Source organism: Labrus mixtus, chromosome 16 (genome assembly GCF_963584025.1).
Source record: "Labrus mixtus chromosome 16, fLabMix1.1, whole genome shotgun sequence".
Classification (NCBI taxonomy): domain Eukaryota; kingdom Metazoa; phylum Chordata; class Actinopteri; order Labriformes; family Labridae; genus Labrus; species Labrus mixtus.
In genome coordinates, this window is record NC_083627.1 from 9256391 (window position 1) to 9282223 (window position 25833).

Consider the following 25833-nt stretch of genomic DNA (forward strand, 5'->3'; position numbering starts at 1 on the left):
TAAGAAGCAATCTAATAAAAGTCAGTTAAAAACAATAAAAAAGTAAACGCTATATAAGAGCAAATAAAAAGCGAGTACGGCTGGTTCCATGTCTCTGTATGTCAGCCCTGTGATTGACTGGTGAACAGTCCAGGGTGTACCCCACCTCTCGCCCAATGACAGCTGGGATCAGCACCAGCACCCCACGACCCCGAATGGGAAAAAAACGGTCAAAATCAAAATAGTGGATGGATAAGAACAGATAAAAAAAAACAAAAGGAGACCAAAAAATAAGAAATTCAAAACTTTTTTGTACAATAATAGAAATGTATAAATTAAGAAATAAACAAATAAAAAACTAAAATAAATAAATAAAAAAATTCCGACCCAGCCGTTATCGTTAATGAACTCCAGATTAAACGGACTTTACCGCAGAGCCTCATTACGCGCCCCACATTGACCTGGGAGATTTTTTCCTCCGGATCTGAGCGCTCCTCACAATGATCACCATGTTGTCATACAGATCATCGTGTGCTCCACGTCTAATGAGATTACAGTGAAGTGAAGACCTGGACCTTCAGCCCGAGCATGGCATGTCGTTTAGGTCACTTCAGGTGTCATATCTGGACACATGCTCGCAGACGGATTACAGGATCATCTGTGAGCGCGCTGAAGATGAACCGTGGAAGATTCACAGGCCGTGCAAAGACATCCCTGATATCGCTGTAAACATTTCCCTGAGACGGTTTTACATTTTTAAATTGTTAAAAAAAACTCAAATTCAAACCTATTTTAATAATGAAATAGGAATCTTAAAAAGGACCAAAATGACATCAGTCACGAGGTAAAATAAATCAAAGAAAATGAATAACAAACAAACAAATTTTTTTTTTCAGATTCAATTTAAAAACCTTTATTATAACTCGAAAGACACCGAGGTTTCACTCATTTACAGTGACATCGAGTTCACAGCATAAAAGTGGGCGCACAAATAAAAGCAAAATCAGCCAAAAAGAAAAACAGCTACAAACATTTACAAAGTGACGCACAACGGTCCGTCGCTATTTTAATAAAGCAAGTTCAATCAGGAGAGACAAGTAAGTGATCGAAAGGTGAAAGGTTTATTTTACATATGTGACACAGAATGATTGTAAGAGAATCTTTGGCGCTTGAACTCTACAGGGAGACGGGGTGATTTACGATGTCTGCCCTGAGCGGCAGCAAGATCTATCCCTCCCTAGAGTCCAGACCCCGGTGGTGGAGGTGTTAGCGGATGATGTCGTCTGGGTTGATGCGCTGAAGAAGTTGATTGAACTGTGAAGACTAGAGTTGACGAGGAGATGGTTAATGACGTCATCTGAGGCAAACTGCGAAGGCTGGGGGTTGACCGGACGATGGCTGATGATGTCATCTGAGGCTGATGGGATGAAGGAGGTGATGAAACTGCGAGGGCTCGGTGGCGATGGGGAGGCGGAGGGTCGCTCGTAAACGATGGCATGAATGAACTAGTGGAAGAGAAAGCCATTTTTAAAAAGAGACAGCAGCAATGTGATAGGCTAACGATGAGGGAGTGGAGCAGTGCTATTGGATAGGTGTGACCGGGGGATGATTACGAGAAGTTATGAGTGAGCATGCGTTGAGGAGTGATTTGACATGGTGTGAGAATAAACAATAAAACAAGTGAGCAAAATGTAGTCTTCCTGTCTGAACTTTCGCTAGAGCTACATTAAAAAGATAATTCAGTTTTTTATTTTTCTAAATGTGTGTTCAAGTTGAGAAATATGTCGTCAATCATTCTGAGGAGCACAAAGGTCTCTGTGTGTTTACAACATTTATTCTCATTTAAAGAGTCACTACACATGAACTGAAGGGCTTAAAGACGTTTCTAAATGATGAGGAAACAAGTTGCATGGTTACAATGTATTTCGATGTAAACTATGTAGAAATTAAAAGGACATTTAATGATAAAGAAGATTATTATGTGAGTCAGTGATAAAAACAAACTGAGAAGAATGTTCAGATTTTAAAAATGATCAAATTAAATTTTTGAAAAACAAACTAAACCCTGATAATGATTTTTTTTTTTCTCCTTCTGCATAATCCCGGACTCCATCAGTATTGATCGTGTGTCTCGAGCACTGGCTTTTCCTGAGCGTGCAGACTGCCTCTCATTCAGGGTTCAGTTCAGTGCACGCAGCAGGGATTGTAAAGCCCAAACTGCACGCACCCGTCTCTCAGACAGACGGCGCCATGTGTTCACACGTCGACAGGTTTTTCTGAAACACCTCCGTGATCCAGCTAGCACCAAACATGTTCGGAGTAATCTTAAGAAGATAAAAAAAAAAAAAAAAAATAGGCATCTGTGTGATTGAATCTTAATGTCTCGTTAAGAAGCTTTAGAGATGTTGTCAGGCGCAAACAACAACTAACAGCTGACGTTTACAATGTGGGCCGAAATCAAACGTTTACAGACTGACTTTGAAAAATAAATAACTTTATTGAGGCTTTTTCTTTATTACAACTCGTCTTTAAATCATTTAATCCAGACTTTTTTTTGGAAAAAGTTTGTCAGACGAGTATTCAGGAGGTTTGTCCTGAGAATCAGACGTCTGTACTATTTTACAAGACTCTGAAATAATCTCTTATTTCTTTGTATTTCTTTTATTCCTCTTTTTCAGTTTTGCACAGTCTTCATGCATCTGGAAATACAGAATTAAAAACCTTCCACAGTCAGATTTAAATGGAAACGTAAAAATCATCTTATTAATATAAATGTTTATGTAGGAAAATAAATCACTTAATAATCAGATTCAGAAATACTTTATCGATCCCTGTGAGGGGGGAACTGGGAGCGTTATAAAATCTCCTACACAGAATATCAACGTACAGATGCAGATATAAATATAAAATATATATACAGTAGAAGCATAAAGATTAAAAATATGAGAATAAGATATAAACATATGTAAGTATTGGGAATAAAATATATAATTTATACGTAATAAAGATAAATATCAAAATGTCTAAATTTAATTTAATTTAAATCTAAATGTAAATATCTTATACATATGTAAGCATAAGATACAATAATAGATATGAAAAACATGCAGATGTCAATTAAATGAACAATTAAAACAACAAATGGATAGAGAAAAAAAGTGAACAGAATATAGAAATAAGTAGACTAGGGTAAGAAATATAACAGTGTGTACTAATGTACCGAGTATGAAACAGTTATGGTATTAATAACATAATTATAACTGTTTTATAAAGGACCTTTAAAAATCAAATATTTACAAAGTGCAAAGACAGGAAGTCATGACGACGACAGAACAGACGTCAACAGATACAGGAATAAGAAAAGAAGGAACAGGCAGGACTGAAAGCAAAAGAATGAAGGAGTAATAAATAAAAGATAAAACGTCAACAAGATGAAAGGAGACATTACCCGACCTGTGTGAATCAGTGTTCTTCTAATGATGAAAGATACAATACAAAACTTAAAGTACCGTGTCCTTTTTGAATCTCTGTTTTTTTATTTTATTTATGTTTCTTTTTTTTTTTTTTTAAATATAAAGATATAGATATAGATATAGATCCAGATCAAACAGAATGAACTTGATGATGTAGCTCTAATCGATCGCCCTTCTGGTCTTTGTTTCTTTAATTATAAATGTGTAATGCAATTTATCCCCTAACACCACCTTATATCATTTATTGTAAACGTAGAAATAATTCAATATTCAGTTCTAAAAACACAAGTGTAACATTTTTTATTTATTTATTTATTTATTATTTAAATGAGGAAATGTGCAGAAAAGAAAACAAACAAAAACTTACTAGATTCAAATCTACAAATGTCCAACTAAGATCTAGAAAGAGAAAACTGGGAGTCACAAGGAAGCACGGGCAACCACAGGAGGAAGGGAACACAGAGAGTAAATACACACAGTAAATACACACAGAGGTAATCAGACACAGGTGAGACCAACGACACAGGTGAAGACAGTGAGGGCGATCAAACCTGGAGGGAAACACACAGAGGCAGGGAGAAATACAAGAAACACTGGGGACAAAAATTACACAATAAAACAGGAAACACTACAGACACACAGAGAAGACTGTAACAAAACACACCAGAACAGAGAGAAACATGAGGATAAGAGTTATGGTTTCAAATAAACCCTCCAGGTAAGCTGAGCAGGTTTAACACACGCTTTCAAAAAAACAAAAAGCAGCCGAGGATCCAAAGTGAACTTATGAATTATTAACTGAAAACTTCCAGCAAAAATGAAACTTGACAAAGTAAAAAAAATAAAAATCCTCTTCTCACTCTCAACCGTCTCCCCCAGGTGTCATTAATCACCTTAAATTACCCCCACCTATATGCAGGGTTAGGGTCTCCAAAGAGGGAAGAATGAGGCACAAATACCCAGAATCAATTCTCAAAAGCTAAAACCAAAATAATCCCAAATGAACAATAAAATAAACAAATCATTCTAATGCATTCATGTTTGGCTCATTTGCATTTCTTAACCATAAATAATCCATGTTCTTATCTGGCCCTGACAATAAGAAATTACAAAATAAAACAGGAAACACTAAAGACTAAAGTAGGGAACAAAAGGGAAGAATGAGACAAACTCTAACAAGAAAGTAAATCTAAACTCTGAAATTCACAAAATTCAAAACTGATCAAGACAATAAAATCAGATTTTACAGGCTGGAGTAAAGAGTTTGTTTGGTGTTAACTAGTTTGTGCAGATTTATGTCAAACCCTAAGTTCACATGAACACAAACAAGCTTTTGTTGTTGGTTTTCTGTTCTGCCTTTTCTTTGTTTTTCTTTGAACATTTATTATAAAGTTGCATCAGTCGCATCCTGAAGCACAGCAACAGGTTGTTCTAAACGGGGTGTGTGTGTGAAATGATTGAGGACAGCATTATGGATCCTAAAAAGACACACGCTCGTGCCATAAGGCTTATCCCCTTAGGTCTGTATTGAACAAGAAAGCCTAATCAATATGGCTGATTCTAGCCCGTGTCTGTGGGATAATAGGTGTATTATGTGACACAGATCACGCAATGTGTGGCTCAGCGTGTCGCTCGCGTGTCTCGAACTGAGAGAGAAACAGTATTGATTTAGCAAATTGAACACGTTCTTATTCCAGGGGGTAATTAAATCATGAAGTTATTTGTGAGAATAGTTTTATTTTGAAGGATTTCTTTACAAAAGGTTAATTAAATCATAAAGTTATTTGTGAGAATAGTTTTATTTTGAAAATGTTCCTTATGAGTATGTAATTAAATCTTGAAATTACTTTTGAGAATAGTTTTATTTTGAAGGATTTCTTTACAAAAAGGTAATTCAATCATGAAGTTATTTGTGAGAATATTCATATTTTGAAGGATTTCTTTACAAAAGGTTAATTAAATCATAAAGTTATTTGTGAGAATAGTTTTATTTTGAAAATGTTCCTTATGAGTATGTAATTAAATCTTAAAATTATTTTTGAGAATATTTTTATTTTGACATTTTTCTCTACCAGAAAGTAATTACATCGTGAAGTTATTTGTGGAACTAGTTTTGTTGTGAAGGATTTATTTACCAGGAGGTAATTTAATCATGAAGTTATTTGTGGAACTAGTTTTGTTTTGAATTATTTATTTACCAGGAGGTAATTAGACGGTGGACATATTTGTAAGACTAGTTTTATTTTGAAGGGTTTATTTAATGTGTTTTAAAGAACAAAATACTTTTTGCCTGTTTTATGTTTTGATCTGGAGTATTTTAAATCCATCGTGGTGTTTCTTATATAATCAGTGCCAAAATATTTAATTATAAGCACGTTATAAAAGATGAAGATTACAGTGCTAGCTCTTAATTCGATTTGACAGTAATCTGTTATTTATTGTCTCTAATTCCTAAATAAGAATAACGTAGTTAACACAGCGGCTCATTCTTGGATAAATACATGATCTGTTCGATCCGGTCCCTAATGGTTAAAAGTCGGGTTATGTGAGTTAAACACAAAACCCTTCCTGAAATCTCCTCAGTGTCATAAAGTTCAGCAGATAGTTGGCAGGAATAATTGTCCAGCTCTGGCCTCTGACCTGCTTGTTTGTGGATTCTGTGGAAATACCCCGAGAATCAGTGCGTTGGTTAAGAAACAGAGGTCCAGAGGTCAGGGGTAAGAGTATGCTTCAGGGTTAAGCGAACGACTAATTCTGACCTGACATGATGACCGGGGTCCACAGGCTGAAAAAGTGTTTGAAGGTTTTTCTGTAAACTCGCAGAAAAGTTCGCTTCCTCCCGCTTGATGTTATGAGATGGTGTTTACAGTTTCTAGGTGAGGTCTTAATCTGTGACATTGCCACTGTCTGTGGCACATTGAGGATTTGTGGAGTGTAAGATTAGAGCTCTACGTCGTCATAAATCTCTGCTTCCCAATTTGGCCGGGTAGTGGCGGGTGGGGCAGCTTCTAGGTGAAGTCTGTTGGCTGTGGATTTGCTGCATGAAACACTTGTGAGTCCACTCAGGAGACCTTCACCTGCGTGAGGTGGGAAACTCCTTATTGTCATATTCTGTCAGCTTGATGCGCTTTTTTTTTTTTATTTGGATCTTTTTTTTTTTTTTTGAGCGTGTTATAGTTGTCAGGGTTGAGCCACAACTTTTTTTTTTATGGTTATCGTTTGTGGCTCTCCATGATGAACTACTGCATCCCAGACATGTATGAGATGCCTCACCCCGGGGTGGGAGGCTATCCGATGCAGGGTGGTGGAGAGCACTGCATGTATCCAGGTGAGGGGCCCGGGTACGGACACTGTGAGCCCCAGCCGCTGCACCACCCGCCCTGCATGGAGCAGACATGGCCGTCCAGCCAGCACTACTCATGCTCGTACACTGGTGGCCCGCTGCCTTTTAAGAACGAGTTTTGCAGCATGGAGGTCCCTCTGAGTCACTTCCACCATCAGCCTGAGTATTTCCCTGAGATCAAACCTGAGTACTCACACCTGCAGTGGATGCAGGGCGCGCACAAGAAAGGTACGACGTCTGATTGGTCAATGTTTGAATCCTCTTCGTTGAAAAGGTTGTTTTGAGTCGGCCAAATCTTTGATTTCAGTCGTGAAAAGTTTTTAGTTTTTAGTCGATTGATGAAGTTGACTCTGATGTTTCGTGGTCGTCTCTTTGGATTGTATGAAGAGAACATGTTTCAGACATTTGTGTTACATTTTTGATAATTAGCAATCACTCCTGCTTGATTAATGCATCAGTGATGTCTGGGATTTCCAATTTAAGTACGATAAGCGCAAATCCAAGATTTAAGGTGCCACGCGGCGACACGTCTGTGAGCAGGACTTGTTGCATCTGATGCTCCAAGTGTTTGCGTGAGTGTTTGAGTGGGCTGGGTGGGGGGTTCCTTATTGATTGATTGTGGGGCAACAGAAGGCCTACGCATGAAAAATCATTGCTTCCTCAACAAACCCCCTCCAAAAAAAGGTATTGATCAGCTTGTTGACCCCGGAGTCTGCCAGAGGTCAAAGCACTGAACTCATTAAGACAAATCCCAAAACGGGGCCAGGTGTTAACCCGGAGAGTTTACTAGAAGCAACTGTGTCTTTCTAAGGAAGTCGTGCTAATCAAATGTGGAGTGTGCAAAAGTCAGCCTACTTTTAAATCTCCCTGTGCCACGTTTCAAAGTGGTTTAGTCTCCAGGCTGTGCTAGTTTTTTTACAAACCGAAAGACAACAGAGCCGTCGCTGAACTTGACGTCCACACGGTTTACATTTAGCATGTTAGCTTCTCTTTGAGCCCCATTTACTGCTGCAGTATCAGCTTCACAACACAGAGAAGACAAACATACAAATAGTTCAAACATAATGTGTATTTGAGATTACAGAAATCCTAAAACTGATATTAATATTCAAATTCCTAATTTCCCTGTGGGTCAAAGGTCATCATCAACACATCTAAATGAGTTAGATTTTGAAAAACATGAGCATGTTACCCTGGATCACAAAACAGCAGTAAAGAGGTTATCTTTTTTTTGTTTTTCATAAAATCTTATTGATCACCTGCTCTTCTCTTTAGGGTACATTCCAAGTTACCTGGACAAGGATGAGCTATGTGTAGTGTGCGGGGACAAAGCCACAGGCTATCACTATCGCTGCATTACCTGTGAAGGTTGCAAGGTAACACAACTGTGGCATGCAAGATTTTTATTTTATTTTTTTTCCCAGTCAATTCAGTGTGGTTTTGTGGGGTCGTTTCTGAGCGTGCATGCTTGTCGCTGTCTCCTTCCTCTTAGGGTTTCTTCAGGCGGACGATCCAGAAGAACCTCAACCCAACCTACGCGTGTAAGTACGAGGGGAAATGCATCATCGACAAAGTGACCAGAAACCAGTGCCAGGAATGTCGCTTCAAGAAGTGCATCGCGGTGGGGATGGCAACAGATCGTAAGTTTGAACGGCAAAGACGAGGTCGTCAAAGATGTCGCATCTTATGCTGAGAGCTCAGGGCCCGCAGATAGATATTTGCCGTTTGATATTTCCGTGCCATATTCAGTCAAGAGATTATCAAAAGGGAAAAACAATGTGGCATACTTGAAGACTTTGCAGTGAAGACTGAGAAAAAGGCTGTTGTGTAAACAGATGCATTATTGTCATCTTAATCCAATAACAGTGGATAGGATGGGGTTAAACTGGGCCAGGGTCGTCCCGGCAGAAGGCCTACATGCTGTGTGTCATCTGGGGATGCTTGACTTTAAACACCTGAAGAGATGTTCACACTGTTGCATATTTCTCTGTCGTTTTCATGCAAACAAAAACACATAGTTTGTACCTGCATGGAACGTAGGCCGACATCCCTTGACTCTTAAATTAGCACGATTTTCGTTTTTTATTTGAGCTCATTGGACTTTCTTTACACTCTCTTTTTCACTTAATAATAATGTTAAAATAAAGCATAGATGTATTTCTTTTCTAACTCTGAATTTTAACCGGTTAAAGTTCCCGTTGAGAAACGATTGAAGCGAAGAGAAGGCGCCTCGAAGACATCTTCATAAAGTCGTTCAGATCACTGCTAATCCAGGTTAATTAGATTTGAGTGTCATTATGCTGTTGACAGGACACATGACGGCAGCTTGTTTTGTTTTCTAATGTTCACGTTTAGAGCAGAGCAATGTCTCACTTTGATTTATTTTATTCACGCTTAATGAAATAGCGAGAGACTGATTCTGACGACCCTGAAACCACAGAGCTCCTCCCACAAAATGAATACCAATTTAACAAGAATCAAAAAAAAAGTCAACAGTGTCTTTAAAGCTTAAATAATCCTGTCACAATGATTTCACCTCTGTTAGCGGTGACTTTTTTAAACATACACTGTCACCATCTTATTCTCCCAGAGGTGCTTTGTGTCTGACTTCAGAGAGCTCTTGACCTTTATGTGTTATGAACAGATTTATTTCAAGCCCGCAGTGAGCATCTGATTCTCCAAATAATTTATTCTATTAGGGGAGAGAGTGGGAGTTGTGATTATTAAAGAATTCAAAGTAGCATGCTTAATCCAATCAATCCACTTTATTTATACAGAACATCTTAAAAATCACAAAGTTGACCAGAGTGCAGCACAGTGGATTTAAATAGCAGAAATAAAAACACATTACATTCATAAAACTCTGTGAAATATAATTTTTAAAGGACATAAATGTCTGTCAAAGACATCCAAAACACAGTATTAAAAAAGAAAAATCAGAAAGACAGAGACCATGCACACAACTTTCATGCCAGCTTAAAGGCCAGGAGATTAAAAAAACTAACTTTTAAGACGCGATGTAAAAGTTGGTTCCTAAAGAAAACCATTTCAAGTTTGACGTCACCTGATTTTATTTTGAACTGTTTGAACTGTTGTCTGTCTGTTCTGAGATTTCAGCTGCATCACTTCATTGTCCTCCTCCTCCTTCTCATTCCTGTCCACTCTCATTGTCTCTGTCTTCCTTCTCCTGCCCCCCCCCCTCCTCCTCCTCCTCCTTCTCCTCCTCCTTTCCCCCCCTGTCAGTGGTGTTGGACAACAGCAAGAGGCTGGCCAAGCGGAAGCTAATCGAGGAGAACCGGGAGCGCCGTCGGCGGGAGGAGCTGCAGAAGACGGTGTGGGACCGACTGGAGCCCACCCAGGAGGAGTGGGACCTCATCCGTATGGTGACTGAGGCCCATATGTCCACAAACGCGCAGGGCAACCACTGGAAGCAGAAACGGAAATTCCTGGTGAGATATCCTCCCCGCCTCCCTCTTCAACACAGCCTCCATTGTATTGATTACCCTGCCTTATCCAATCCACCCCGACCTCCCCCCCCTCCCGCCCCTCACAGACCCCCTTTTCCACTGTCTCCTCCTCCACCTCCTCCACCAACACTGTTCCACTGTTCCCTGTGTTAATATGTCCATGTGTTTTTTTGTATCTCCTTGTAGAGTGGGGAGAATTAGCTGGACGATGGAGAAAAGTGTGTTCCTCAACTCAGCAGCACTAATTTAGAAATGGAACATCTTATTGTGTGTTTTTCCCGATGTCTTATACCGAGCTGTGCCGCTTAATCGCTAACACTAATAACCTGCTTTTCTCGTGCTGTTTTTCATTTTTCTCTCTTTCTGATTGTAGCTTTTGATTTCACACCTCACCCTCTTTTTTGACTAATTTTGTTTCTTCTTTCTTCTGTGAAGTCTAATCGCTCTGTCCAGATTGAAAGTCTGTCTCAGCTGTTGGCTTAATCTTGGGTTTCTGTGGCGCGATCAGATCCAACACTCGTGATGGCGGGACATTTTCCTTACAGTTTTTCCCAGAATGCGGCACCTGACAAGAATGTCGTCGGATCAATTTAACCTCTTTGCGCACGTTGATCACGTTACCTTTGGTTTTTAGACAAAGTTCTACTGTAACTTTGGGTTCACATCTTTAAAAAGTTTTGATTAGTCGTTGGTCATTTAAGATAAATAATAAACTACTTTGGGATGATGTCGGTCGTTTGATGTAGCCTATTGCAAGGTCAATTTTTGCTTCATTTGCATCATGCATCACGATTTCACATCTTTGGAAAAACGTGTCAAAAATATGTAAAACTAAAATAAAAACTAGAGGTTTTGGTGTGCGGACGTAGTTGTTGGTAATTTATGAAAAAATAATACATTTCCATGTTGCCAATCGTCACTCAAGTGTTTGTGACGACTTGTTGAAAGTACCACATTGAATGGGAAGCTTATCAGAAATATCCCATGACAAAAAAACGCAGTCATCACGTAAGCACCTGGTTTTTAACTCGTCTTTTTTTTGTAAATTTGTAAAAAAAAATGTTTTATGAAAGATACAAAAAGCGTTTGAGTGCTCGATTCTCTTTCAAGCGTTTAAAAAACGGTTTAAAGTTTCTCTTTAAATTGACTCTGTTTGCTTAAGAAGTCGTAATATTTTATGAAGAAATATTCTTCTGTCGGTATCCGTTCGCGTGTTTTCTCCGGACCTGTTTGGCGTCGTGGTCCTGAGTCTGAATCTCGCCACAGAAACCCATCTTGGATTTCTCTCCTCACCTGTTTTCTATCTGCACTCTTTCATCTGTCCTCAGTTTTAACTTGTTTTCTTTTTAGTTGGCTTGACACGGGTTCTTCATTGAAACTTCACGATTCCTGTTGATTATCCAACAGGTCGAGGAAGCAATGCTTCTTAATGAAATAACATGTAATTTATTCTATACTTCTGACCAGAGTGCAGCGGGGGTGAAGGAAACTAAGGTAAGAAACAGCCAACGAGTAATGTCTTTAAAAAACGATGTACTGCCTCGTTACAGTCTTCTGTCATGCTTAGATTAATTAACAGTCATTAACATGCGCAACACACTGAAGTGCAGTCAAAATGTTGCTGCTGTGTGTCTGTAAAGATGCGTCCATATTTATACATCCCAGAAAAATACATTTTCTTATTTGAGCACTTTATTTTTCCCTTGAACTTTACACATAATACTAAATTTAACATGCTAGTAAAAGGGGCACAACAATATATTTTTTGACATGAGCCCTAATTTTACATATTTAAAGACTTCATAATGATGTCTGTAATGACTGCTACATAATCTGTTATTCAAAGCTTGTGACAAAATCATAAAAAACCCAATACTTCAATTGCTAGCCATAGACATTTTTGCTATGGACTAAGAGGTTGTTTTTTTTTACCTCAGACATTCTTAACATTGTTATTTTCCAAAGCCACCAGACTCCGTTGACCAAAATAGTCATTTTAGCTCGAAGAACTCAGAATATGCCGGTCTACTAACGTCTCACTTGGTTGGTTTGTTTGTGTTTTTTTGTGAAAGCTTGGTGTTGTAACTAATGAGTAACGCTAACAAACTAACCAATCAGGGCAGCGGTTGACCAGCGACTCCTGTGCACTCTGTGTTTTTGACAATGGAGTCTAGTAGCTTTGAATAAAAACTGTTTTTGTCTCTCTGGATCATTTCTGTGACTTTGTCAGACACTTGGAATCAAAGTCTGTCAGTCCAAAAAAATTGAACTTTGAGTTGAGGAACTTTTATCATGTTTGCTAACAAGGATTATGTGGCAGCCATTACCACCTGTTGCCCCCACGTCTTTGTAAAAAAAAAAAAAAAAAGGCCCCAGATGTTGTAAAGCTTGACGGCTCCTCGTAGAGAAATGTCAGGGTTTGAAATGTTGAAAGCAAAACTTGGAGACTCTTCTGACACAGACCTCACTTCTCTGCATTTCAGCCTGAGGATATTGGTCAAGCGTCCATGGTCAATGCACCAGAAGGAAACAAAGTGGATATAGAAGCCTTCAGTCAGTTTACAAAAATTATCACCCCTGCCATAACCCGAGTGGTGGACTTTGCCAAAAAACTGCCTATGTTTTGTGAGGTGAGTGGATCCTTTGTGTTTCAAAAATGTTCCATAAGATGTAGACCGGGAGTGGAGGGTTCATTGGGCTCCGCAGAGACGGTGCGCTGTCTGGCTGTTCGCACCTTGTTTGACTTACTAATCCTGCAGTTCCGTTACAGTGGATTTAAAGTAAAGCCAATAATAACTCTTTCCGCTTCTTTATGCTGGATTATGCGGATTGTAACGTTTTATGTAACGTGTAACGTTTTATTTCTTATTTGAACTGTGTTTAAATCTGAATTTCCCACTCGTTGAAAAGCGTGCATGCTTGTATTTTGCACTCATCATTTCCATCTCTTCATAAATCAGCTGCCTTGTGAAGATCAGATCATCCTGTTGAAAGGCTGCTGCATGGAGATCATGTCACTGCGAGCGGCGGTCCGCTATGATCCCGAGAGTGAGACCCTCACGCTCAACGGCGAGATGGCGGTCACGCGAGGACAGCTTAAGAACGGAGGCCTCGGCGTGGTCTCGGACGCCATCTTCGATCTTGGCGTGTCGCTGTCCTCTTTTAACTTGGATGACTCCGAGGTGGCTCTTCTACAGGCCGTCATCCTGCTCTCATCTGGTGAGCAACCTGATTTTATTTTTACACATTCAGTTCTGGTAATGACGCTGGTTTAAGTCTCATATTTTTCATCCAATGGACTATATCTCAAACTATTACATTTACATATATATATATATATATATATATATATATATACATTTTTATTTATACTTCTGAAGCAACAGCTGATCATCCGTTTGGACACAACAACAAAAAGAACAATGAACTCCGCACAGATTGTGTGAACAGTATTTCCCCTGACATGAAATCTATACCAACCTACAGTCCAATCAATGAATCACCATTAATCATTCTGAGGCTCTTTGTCCAGCTAGCCTCTCCAGCACCATTTCTCTGTTTGGTACTCTTCATCTGATTGAAGATCAATACTGTTCTGCTGCTGCTGCTGCTGCTGCTGCTGTGTTGTACATGCAGACATGACACGGGGACAACCTGCCCATCTGTCTGCTCCTCTGACACACATTCAGCCACCACCAGGGTCCAATCAATACACTTAACCAAGACAGGAAGGCTCAACCGGTCACTTTGGATTGAAAGTGGATGCAAGTATTTCTATCAGTGAAGTTTATTAAATAAAGGAAATTGTGTAAGAAAATTAAAGAAATTATATTTTCTATAATAAAACACCCCACCCATTGTCAGGACAGTAACCTGATATCACACACACTCAGATAAATAACGATCAAGCGGGACATAAACATTGCTAACTTGCTCGTTAAACTCCTCCCAGCACAGTTTTATCATAAGTCTGGTCCTGCTCGAGGTTTCTGCCTCATAAAAGGACGTTTTTCCTCTCCACTGTAACTTTGCTAAATGTTGCTAATAGTGCTCACGATGGATTAGCATAGCGTCTTTGTAGATCAATCAATCATTATTTGTATAGCGCCGATTCATAACAAGCGTTATCTTGAGACGCTTTACAAAAGAGCATATGGGATAATATGCAGGAAGGATTTCTCCTTTGTATTCCTCGCGTTCCTGTTGTCCACACTTCCTTGCCGCTGAAGTGGCGGTCGGAGCAGGTCGTCCATGAATGAGGACGGTGGTGGTTGTGGGGCGACACAGTCCGATGGTTGTGGTTGGGCGTCAGGGTGGTAGAAGTGCCAGATCAGCTCGCTGAAGGTTGGGAGAGCTCCTTCTACTCTAGAGCCTGGCTTCTGCTGCCGGGACAAGGCCTCCTAGGCTTCAACATATCAGAACATAAACAGCGATGACTCTTCTTAGAAGACAATCAGTAATAACGCTCTCGATATATATCTTTCTGCCTTTAGATCGGCCGGGCCTGAGTAGCGTGGAGCGAATCGAGCGCTGCCAAGAGGAGTTCCTGCTCGCCTTTGAACATTACATCAACTACCGCAAACACAAAGTGGCGCATTTCTGGCCCAAGCTGCTAATGAAGGTGACGGACCTGCGGATGATCGGCGCCTGCCACGCCAGCCGATTCCTCCATATGAAAGTGGAGTGTCCCACCGAGCTATTCCCTCCTCTCTTCCTGGAGGTCTTCGAGGACTGACCAATGGATTTTAAGCGTATGTGTGTTTGCGTGCATGTATGTGTGTGAATGTGTTGTGTGCACATGCGTCAGCGCCCCGGGAACCCTGGTGGTCTCAGGGTCGGAACCAGCAGAAGGCCCGTCACAAATGAACTTTCTATTAGCACTACTGAGTGTCACTTCATTCCATAGTTTAGGAGTAGCTCTCTGGTCTAGTTTTGTATGGAACCATTCCTTACAGTGCGGGTACATGTGAATAGCATTTTGTTCTTTTTGTTTGTTTTGTTGTTGATATTGTTGTGGATATAACCTCTCACCTCGGATTTTACTCTAGGTTTTTTTTTTGTGTGTGTCGATGATTGTACAGTTGGCATAATGGTGGTTTTATCAACACGTGTTCATTCAGTAGAAACCATGCAGATGTTCTATTTTCCTTCCAATATGTTGAAAGACTCAAACTGGCTGCTCACTTGATGCACAAAACAAAGACATTGTTAGCTATCCCGTTAGCATTTTCCTCCCACCTGCTCGCCTATATCTGCTCCATTTGTTGGTTGATATTAACTACCATCCATCCGGTGCGTCTGAACCCGCTCGGTTTCTCACCGTCTTTACATTAACAGCATCACTCATAGCTTGTTGAGCCTGTGTGAGTCTCTGGGTTACCACACAAAACAAGTTGTAACGCTGCGTTCCGGACTAAAAACCTGAATTTTAGCAACACGACAGCAACGCAAAGCGGAACTCTGAGTCGTCAAACATGAACTTCTCTGAGGTCTCGTTACTGGACGTCACATCTACAAAGCAGCAAAGAAATGTTGACACTACACGACAATGATGATCAACTCAATTGTAATCTGAAAACAAAACATTTATCAGTGACCATAATTCTGTCCGGTTCTTCTCTTTGTTGTTGCTGTTAGACTGAAATAAAACTCGACAGTATTCGCTGGTGCACTTTGACAGCACATTGGGGCCATGGCAGAAGAAAAACAACCCTTCAAATGAATCAATTTAATTGGGATAATACTTAGTTAAAGGAAGAGTGTACGACTTTTTGATCCAGTAGATGTCGCCCTTGAGCACCAGCATGAAACTAAACCAAACTGCTGTTTGGCCACACCTCCGCTATTCTGAAGCCTCCGCTCTCCTCCAGCGGCACACCTCCAACCCCCTCTCCACTCGCGTTCACACAATGGAGCTATCAATTAGTACGCACCATTAAGCTGAAGTGGCGGACAAAATTGTCCTTTGCTCGAGCTGCAATTGGCTGTGTCCTGCATTGTTGTGTTAGCATGCTAATGTTAGCACACTTTGGTTAACGCTTAGCTTCATATTGCACATAAATTGCTACAGAATGACCGAGATCTAAAGATACTTACAAACTGCTTTATACCCGTCCAGGTAAACATGATGTATAGACAGCCTGACAACTGTACAGCCAGCGGGACTCTCACTCCTCCCTCATTGTAGACAGTCATGACTCAGAAAGACATTTACACAGGATTTACTTAATTTCTGCTTTATTTATGTGCAAAATGTCGCACATTCTTCCTTTAAACTTATATTTCTGAGTTCATACGGTAAAATACTTGTTGTTCTTGACGAGAGCATCTACCAAATGAATGTGAAGAAAGTTTTTCTTACCCCACAGTCGAAACTTTTCTCTGTCTTGAAGAAAAAAACATCTACTAATTCAGAAGTATATTACGTTTTCAGAGCGTAGTTTTTTTTCAAGTTTAAATAATTTGTCACACTAATAAGCTAAATTCATAACCTCACTGTGACATATCACAATGGCAGGAAGAAATCGAGAGAAGAACGTGAAATTTCAAGCTAATGATTTGTTTCCAAAGGGCTTCCTCGTAGAGATGAACTCAGATTTGAGACAAAAAGGCAAATATCATATTTAATGAAGTGTTGATGCTTGTCACATGTGTGACATTAAGCATATTTTTTAACAGAGAGTTTCTACCCAGACTCTGAAATAAAGGGCAAAACTGCATACGCAATAAATTGTAAATAGTTGATTGGCTAAAAAGTGATTGGCATTTTACAAGCAAAAATATAATCCTCTTGGTTTGTTCTGCTTTCCTCGTCTGACGGGTAATTACATAGCCTGTATTTCTTATTTGAAGGGTTGGTAGGTTATTTGACGACATCCTTATCTTTAGGAAAATGTCCCTTTTACAGACAAACATAAAAAAAATTTAGAAAAACTTCTGCAGATCAATCCAATATTATTGTAAAGCTTGTGGTTTGGGTTATGATTCAGTCTATTGTGATTCATCGTCAGGTTTAAAAAAGGTGATATATTGTCATATATCAGTCCAATTGTACAGATATATTTCTCTGAAGGAACAAACAATACGCATGAAAGTTAAGTTCACTGATATCACAGGAACATCCAACACCATATCACTACTCTGTTGGTTAATTTAAACAAGGAAGTCTATTTACATGTGTTTCATATTAAATATGAATACAGTGTTAGTGAGAATCAGTACAGTATTACAAAACATAATATTGAGATATTGTGTGTAGAAACATCTAACGACCCTTATAATGTAAGTCAGGTGTTGCAAATTTGACTCCTTCCATGGTCCTAATGCTCTGTCTTATAAAAGTTCTTGTGTTCTTTTCTTTAAAACTGGACTGCTGGGGGGGGGGAGTTGTTAAATTTTTATTTGCTGAGGATTTAGGATTTCTGACATTCAAAGGAACGCAGCAGTAGCATCACCGTGAGCTTGTTCATCATTCCCAGAGAGCGGACAGGACTAACTAAAAGCACATAATGACACTGATGTCAGGACAAGACAATCATGTAGTACTCGTGTGTTGTGAAACAATGCCACGTGCTGTGCCAAAACCAAGTGAATGATGCCCTCCTTATCGTATCCCTGCCGGGTGCTCATAGCGATACCAACACTTGACTGATTTACGCTAGTTAGTGCATGCAGCTCTCGACAGAGTCATCCCTCTGTCTCGTGCTCTTGTCCGTGTTAGCAGCTCCTACATCAGTTCTAAATGTCATCTCGGACATGTGGCCTCCCTCACTTGTCCAACACATGATGATTTTAACCTTCTTTTTTTCCCCTGTTTGTTATCATCTCCCTGAAAAAAAAACATGAGTGGATGTTGAAACAGTGACGTCATGGTGCTACGGTGGGTTTTGGGAAACGGCAGATTGAACTGTAATGTAAAGTTACAAGCAGGAGAAGAACATGATCTGTTGTGTAACAGCCCACCACCCTCTTATGATGGCATGCATATACACTAACACACAAACATGCACATACACAGTGCATACCTGTACACATACTGTACACATGCAGAGGTATGCATGTGCCTGGATCAGATATGGGTCAGACCCCACCACTGTGACCAACTGGTGGGATTTGGAGGCCAAGTGTTGGCCAGTCCGACAAAAAAAGAAAAAAAAGGAAAAAACAGTATGATTTATCATCAGCGAGGTACACTGAGGAAGCTGGTGAGATTGTGAAAACGTAGCGCTCTCTCCTTTCTTTTATTTTAGCCGGTATGTTCTCTCTCTCTCTTTTTTTTTTGTTGTTGTTCTGAAAGCCTCTCTATGGTATTGTCGTTTGCAATGTGACAGACATTTGCTTTGTATATCTCGCTTTTTCAAGCTTCACACTACTCCTCGGAAAAAAAAAAAAAACTGCTTGTGTTTTATTTCTTTCTCTTTTTTTTTCTTTCTGTGAAGTGATGCCTTTTTATCAAAGCAATAGACTTGCTGCAGTGTTTGAATGACCCGGACCTCACACACACACCTCGCAAAACTGTACAGACTCAAAATAAATGCACAGACAATCAGAGGGAGAGAGATGGATAAAGGGGGATGGGGGCGGATGGCACCCAGGCTCAGACAGGGCCGGCGGACACGTATAGGGCTGGACTGTGCTGAGCCAGAGCCATTTGGAAAAGTAACATTGGCTATGTTTACATGTACTCCTGTTGTCCTGTCGAGGTCATAGTGTTCAGTTGTTTGCAGATACCCTGCCTGGTTCCATTATAAATCCAGATGACAGAGTAGTCCTGGTAGAAAACTGCACAAATTAAAATGATGCCCCATTATCTAGTACCTGTCTGCATTTCTGTATGAAACATAAATGTCCCCAAAAAATATGGCAGTAACAAATTGGTAAAATAAAAAATATGTGACCTCATTATCCCCACCAGGTGTTGGCTGCACAAACATGCGAGTATTTGACTGATTTATAAAGTCTTTAATCTCCTCTTAGACTTATCTTAAGGCCACTTTGAACCAAAAAGTATCAGGAACTAAACTCAGGAACTTACTAAGGACCTTAAAAAGTCCCCTTGGCGCATTTGCGTTTCCCACTGCATCCGTAGAAACCGTGACGATCAGACCAGCAAATTTTACAAGCATGACTGACCTTTAAGAGGGTAATGAGAGGACATCGCCATCACATGGTTGTCTTTTGTAACTCTGCATGACTGTTATAGGCTTCTGAACCATAAATATCTCACAACAACAATCTCACTCTTACCTCTTTTTAAAAACTTTATGGACTTTTAGACTAGTCTCAGGAATTTGGCTGCGTAACATCGTTTAAATGTCTGCAATATTAAATAGAAATGCTAACGCTATGCTAAGGTCGGTTATTCTATAGCGAGAACTATCACTTGCTTGCAGTCTGCTTGAAATCTGTCTGGAGGTTTGTAACCAAAATATTTCAGACCATTACTACATATACTACCTCAGGAGCAGGGCGCACAGTGGCCCAGGGAACCAACATAGTAACAACTGTCCTAAGGCCGATATGCAAGTCAAGTTCCAGAGTTCCTGTAAATATTTCTGGCGTCCTGCAGAGAGAAAAATGACAAAGTGAGAGTTGAGATGCACAAATAAAAATGGAGTCATTTAAAAACTGCATGAATGTTTTTTTTGGGGGGGACAAAGTTGGTTAAGGTATTAAAAACAGAATTAGAGCAGCTCAAGGGGAGTCAAATTTATCTCCAATCTTTTACACATAAGTCAAAGGTTCTCCATCCTCTTAGGTTTCATTCATTCATTTATTTCAACTTATATCCTCAGAAAACACATTGAAAGAGAACCCTCATTTACACCAGGCGTTTTCAGGCAGCAGGAACTTTTTTTTATAGTTCTGGGAACTGTTAGAACCCCTCCCGCTTTTTTTATTGATTCTGCACCGCAGGGACTATGAACTAGTTTAGCTCCTAGAACCCAGTTTAGAGGAACCTTTTTAGCCCTCGCTTCAGAGTTGGTACCATGGTGTCGAGAACGAGGAGAAAAAAAAAGTCCCCATGGTGTGTAGTTCTCAGGGAACTCCCCAGTGGATAGTTCCTCTTCAAAAAGTCACCAGAACTGTTTGGTCCGAAAACACCTTGTGGTGCCGAGGTACAGACAACGATAGAGCTGGTACACATTTAAATAAAATCATCTAAGAGGGCACAAAAGAGGCCAAGAATGAAACAAGAAAGTTTATCATAGGAAGAGGAAAAGGTAATAATTTACAATATAACACATTAAAACCATTAAAACAATACAAATGGTAAAGGATAATTAAAATATTACAAAGAAAGATCAACTTCCTAAACTTGGAATTGTCTTAGCGGTCTTAATGTGGACAGTTTAAAGTGTTTTTGTATTTGGGGCATACTGAGATCTACTTAAATGTCCAGCAAATCTTGATTGAAAACCTAAACATTTATCTTCTATAAGTATTTTTATTTCTTAACCAGAGCAATGCTAACTTTACATGTAAACAAGGATGATGAGAGAAGTAAGAGAGCTTTTTTTTTCAAATACTTTTTCAATTCCATACTATCTGTGCCAATGACTTGTTTTTATCCCCGTGATTGGTGGTGTGAATCAAATATTGGATTACAATAGCAAGTGGAAAACCAGAAGTAGGGGAAAGCTAATCGTTAGCTTCAGTATGTTCAAGCTATTATAGCGCAATCCAAGCTTTTCATGGGAACAACTCAAACATGTATCCCTGTTGGCCGCATTAACTCTGCGTTATCATTAGTGGTTTACCACCAACCCACCACTAGTTCAACTAACACGATTTATTTTAGTTTTTTACTCCACTCCTTCTTCATCACATCATGGTTTGTGGAATATTTTCATCCATCTACTCCAGTAAACTTGCAGCGAGGATTTCTCAGAGGAACAACTCAGACTTTCTGTTTATCATCAGTCAGTTTAAAATGAAAAAGATAAGATTAAAAAAAACCTATGTCAAAGGTTGTTGTGATGAGATGGTTTTTCTGGACTTAAGAGCTCTGACACCTTTGTGGCTTTTAGATAAGTCTAAGTCGTATTCAGAATCTGCTTGTGCAGCCAGCCCAGGGTTTCAAAAAAGAGTATGAGTCACATCTCCTACATCCACAGTTCTTTAGATGTTGCATTGAAAGCATTTCATATAAAGTTCAAGGCCTTGCTAGTCTCTTCAAGCATGATAAAGAACTTACAGCATCTAGTGCAGCTGCCATGCTCCCAATTAGATAAGTTAAATGTGTTGTTTTTTTTTAAGAAATTGCTCAACTAGGACGTGCACAACCAAAACTTTACCTAACCATTTATCAAAGTGTCAAAAAAAGTGTCATAAATCAGTTATAGTTGGGGCATTTAGTAGCAGTATTTCAAAACATTTTAAAATAACACTCAACAAGTTATGGCCTTCACAGGTTGACTTAGCTAACATGCTAGTAAAGCTAAACCTTTGTACACACCCGCGGAGCTAATATTATCACAGCGCTTTGTTTCTGGTGACCTGCTGAATGTACGTTTATTATTTACTCTCCAACAATCTTCAGTTTGGCTTTAAACAATAGTAAAAAGCATTGCTTCTCTGTTGTTCTTCATTATGCTAAGCAGCTAGCCGCTAACTTTGTCTGACTGACACCGACAGGCCTATGTTTTGGAGGGAAAATAGTTGATTTATCCAAAGTTTTGTTTTTTGGCTGAAAACTGCCAAATGATGAGGGAGCTGATGGAAAATGCCAAGGCAGGACCCAAACCCCCCAAAAGTTATAACAAAAACATTAGCTGAGAGATGCTAAAATGTCCGAAAGGTTTTAAAACCTTCTGATGACTCCCTGTGAGTTAATTACTGAAAGAAGAATCCTTCAGACGTAGAAAGAGACAAAAAATTGTGATATGATAATAATGCCCCCTTTCTGTGTTTAAGTCAGCTTGGATTTCAAACTAGTGTTTTAGAATTGGTTGTGTATTTTGTGCCTACACATGAAAACCTTCAGACATTCTGCTGGCATTAAATGTAGATCCAGAAAGGCCGTAGGGGTGAGGGTCAAAGATGATCAAGTCAAAGGACATTTGGAAAAGGGGGTGAGGATGGCATGCAGGAATGGAGTCGCAGGTCAGATTTTAACCTGGGCCGTCCACTTGGAGGACGATAGCTTCTGTATAGCGACTTGACTGCTATGCCATCTGCGCCCCAAAGTGAAGTATTTTTTTGCTAAAAGAGGTCATCTTACATTTGTAATGTGACTTTACCAAAACCATTATTTTATTTCCACCATTCAAAGTGTTTTTGGTGACTATATTTACCCAAATTTTGACCATCTTTAGTTATATCAAGGCGCCAACTCTGACGACTCAGATGTTCAGGAAAAGACCGCGGTTTGGCCGATGTTGACTCGACATCTGGTTTAAAATAGAACACGTGCAGACAAGTGCATTGCAGAGCTAAAGGCAACGGAGAAGATGATGCTGACATATTAACAGGCACAAAATATAGTTCCAATTAGAAAGCAGTGGTCTGAAATTAGAACTGATTGAGACGAAGAAAAGGGAGTAATGTGTCCAAGTACACAATTCTCTATATTATATACTTGGGGCTCTCACCTGAACTATTGGGGCTGGTTAGTTAGATAAAATGAATAATAAGTGAGTCTTAATCCCCAAAATAAGAACAAAATCTGAAAGTTATTTTCAACAAACCCTTTTTGTATTTGATGAACCAAATGTTTGTGGTGTTGTAGGGTTTGTGTAAAGTGGAGTTAACAGTCGTAATGTGTCAAACTTTTGCGTCACACACCATAATTACTTGAATTTTCATATGCACAGATCTGTCGTTGCATGTAAACATAGTCAATGCTGACTGCTGGTTCAGGATGTTTTTTCCTGAAGAGGTGCCAGTTCACTGTTTTCTCTCTCGTGAGTTGTTACTCTTAAGGTTACTCAGTTACAAACCAATAACAAGAGTTGCACCATAGAAAAGCTATTTTAACGTATAAAGGAAAAAGGATGTATATTTTCAGACTGCAGATTTTTTTTACGGATGTTATGAGCATAAATATGAACATATTGTTTTGCATAGCGTTGGAAAAAAAAAATACCAATCTTGCTCTCAAATCCATTTCCACATCTTCGCAAAATAATTAAGAGCAAGAAGTTGTGAAAAAAACACTTAAATAATGTATAATTTTAACAATAAATTTAAAAAAATCAATGGTTACTGTAGCTGGAGCTCACTGTCTGTACAAAGCAGCACAGCTACACAGGAACACGTTTCATGACAACTTCTTGGTCAAAGTGTAACCAGTATCAGAAGAAGTCGTTCACCATGGACACCGATTTCTCTCCCTGTGTGTTTGAGTGTCTTCTTGTTCAACTCATCTGTTCAACACTTACTGGAAAACCGTCATGGAGAGAAAGGGAGATTAAGTGTGCTTAGGTGTTTAGGAGGAGTAAATCTGTGGCAGCAGGAAAACAGAAGATGACAACATTTCTGTTCTCCAAATCTGCTGTCTTGCACTCGGCTCTTTACTGGAACGCTTGTCCGGTAATCATTGTCCAGGTGTGGACGGTGCTTATGACACGAGCGAGGAGGGAAACTCAAGAGGAAATGATTTTGATGCTCATGATTGACGATGATGATTGCAGCTAATGTGAATTGGCTCTTGAGAATAAAGATGGTTTTGAGAGAATTTGGCTCTGGAGTTTTATTTTTTGGGCAGTTAAATCATCTGTACATTTTCTTACCTGTTTGCGATTGACATTGATGTATTTGTTTCTTCTTCTGTGACATCAACAGCTGCTTTCTGTCCCTATTCTTGTGAACAAAGTATCTCAGCAGGCAACTTCTTTGGATCTAGCACAAATGTCCACTTGGACTTCAGGTTAAAATGAGGTGATGCCTGCGAGCTAATTCAGTCAGTCAACTCAAGCTGCACTTATTTTACACTTGACATGCGGCATTATCTACAATCACCTGACAACACCTCCTTCCAATTAGCCGTCTATTTAAGCTGCAAGATTTCCGCTCTCTCCCTCTGCTCTTTCATCGCCAGCTCTGACCTGCACCAGTAGCACGCTCTTGCTCGCTCCACCGCCACCCGAGCATCCACCTGTAGACTCCAACTGCAGGGTTGAAGATATTATCCCATTATTTCTCAAATCTCTGCATGTAAATTAAAAACTGTGAGGAGCGAGTAGGTCGGAGCCAAACACGAACTATGTTTGAAAACTATGAATGGACGCTGGCGTGCTCACTGTGTGTCGGGGGATGTTGAGTAAATACAAGGTGCGCTGTAGTCGGGACAAATAGCAGACAAAACAACAGTGGACCAGCTTACCTCCGTTTGGTAGTGGAGTTGTCTCTGAAGCGGTTACAGGCACACTTGTGTAGGAGAGGTTAAGTTGGAAAGGTAAGAAAAAAGAGGAAAAACAACAATCTATGTTCTACTGCAATAAATATTTTCAATGATACAAACGTGATTTGTCTGACTGAACTGATGAAAATTGGGAGTCAAAGATCATATACACTGATACATCTCCATATAACAGTCCTGACCATAACGCAAGGATCCCTAAACTTATTATTACACAATTTCACTTAAATGTCTATTTAGAAAAAATGACGAAGCAGGTCTATCATTCACCACTTAACCTTAAAAAGGTACTTACATTCTTTTAGCAACACCTGGAGGTGATTTCTTCAAAGTAGCACACATCCACCTGGACCCCGGGATGAAACGTCATGATTCTAGTGGTCAGGGTTGCTGTGACCTAACCTCCATCACCCCATTTCATGAATGCGAGGGAATAGAAGGAACTTTATTCCATCTGGTATTTTAACATGGCCATCAGATACAACCACAAGGCAATAGCTCTAGTTTTACGGCGTTGAATCAAGTCAAGATTTTTGCTCAATTCCATACAAAATAGTTTTCTTTAATATTAGGTTGATGTTATTATTTGTATTTGTTTATTTGAATATCAAAGCCTTTTTTGGCCTCCATACTTTTCAAAATGTTCTCATAAAGCATTTGGTTCTGTCAAAAAGAGCCGATAAACACTAGGATGGAGTTCTGCATCTTTGAACAGTTTTAAAATTCTATGTATCCTGAAAGTTAAAGAAAATCAAATTACATTTTGAGTTAGAGGCCAAAATAAATCAATATAATAATTAAACATAATGTAAAGCCTTTCTTAATCTGTGCCTGCTTCGTCTTTAAAGATCTAAAATCACTTCTGATTTGGTTTTTCGGAGTGCACACAAGCCGGCTGCAGGGAGAGTCAGTGAGTGGACAGAGAGGAAGAGCTGCCTGACCGCCACCTGCTGGTGAGATTGACAAACTACAACAGTCAAAATGCTGAGCTCTGATTTCTAAGAAGTTCACATACAGACTTACTTCTTCATGAATCTTATTATTATACCTGAAGTTTCAATCAATTTCAATTTAAGTTTCGGTATGTCAAAGTTTTTCTTTTTAATTGAACCTGTCAAATATTAATTTTCAATATAAATGCTGTTATAATATTTACAGTCTATGGTTATGACACAGCTCTTTTTCAACAAAGAAACAGAAAGACAACAG

General features: G+C 39.4%; 2 protein-coding genes across 7 annotated transcripts in view; one reads left to right on the top strand and one right to left on the bottom strand.

The window, feature by feature from the left end:
* The window catches only part of thrb (thyroid hormone receptor beta), a 125360-nt gene extending 101420 nt beyond the window's left edge, over positions 1-23940 (top strand). For 3 of the 6 annotated variants that reach the window (XM_061058848.1, XM_061058849.1, XM_061058850.1), the window contains 7 exons: positions 8071-8171; positions 8288-8435; positions 10039-10244; positions 11670-11756; positions 12746-12892; positions 13223-13481; positions 14756-23940. In XM_061058848.1, coding sequence (XP_060914831.1) covers positions 8071-8171; positions 8288-8435; positions 10039-10244; positions 11670-11756; positions 12746-12892; positions 13223-13481; positions 14756-14997 — 1190 coding nt within the window. In that variant the 3' untranslated portion in view covers positions 14998-23940. Of the gene's footprint in view, positions 1-6626; positions 7024-8070; positions 8172-8287; positions 8436-10038; positions 10245-11669; positions 11757-12745; positions 12893-13222; positions 13482-14755 lie in introns of those variants that run through there. The other 3 variants (XM_061058846.1, XM_061058847.1, XM_061058851.1) reach the window with 3 other exon arrangements.
* The window catches only part of LOC132990574 (ubiquitin-conjugating enzyme E2 E1-like), a 143720-nt gene that overhangs the window by 70011 nt on the left and 47876 nt on the right, over positions 1-25833 (bottom strand). The window lies entirely within an intron of this gene.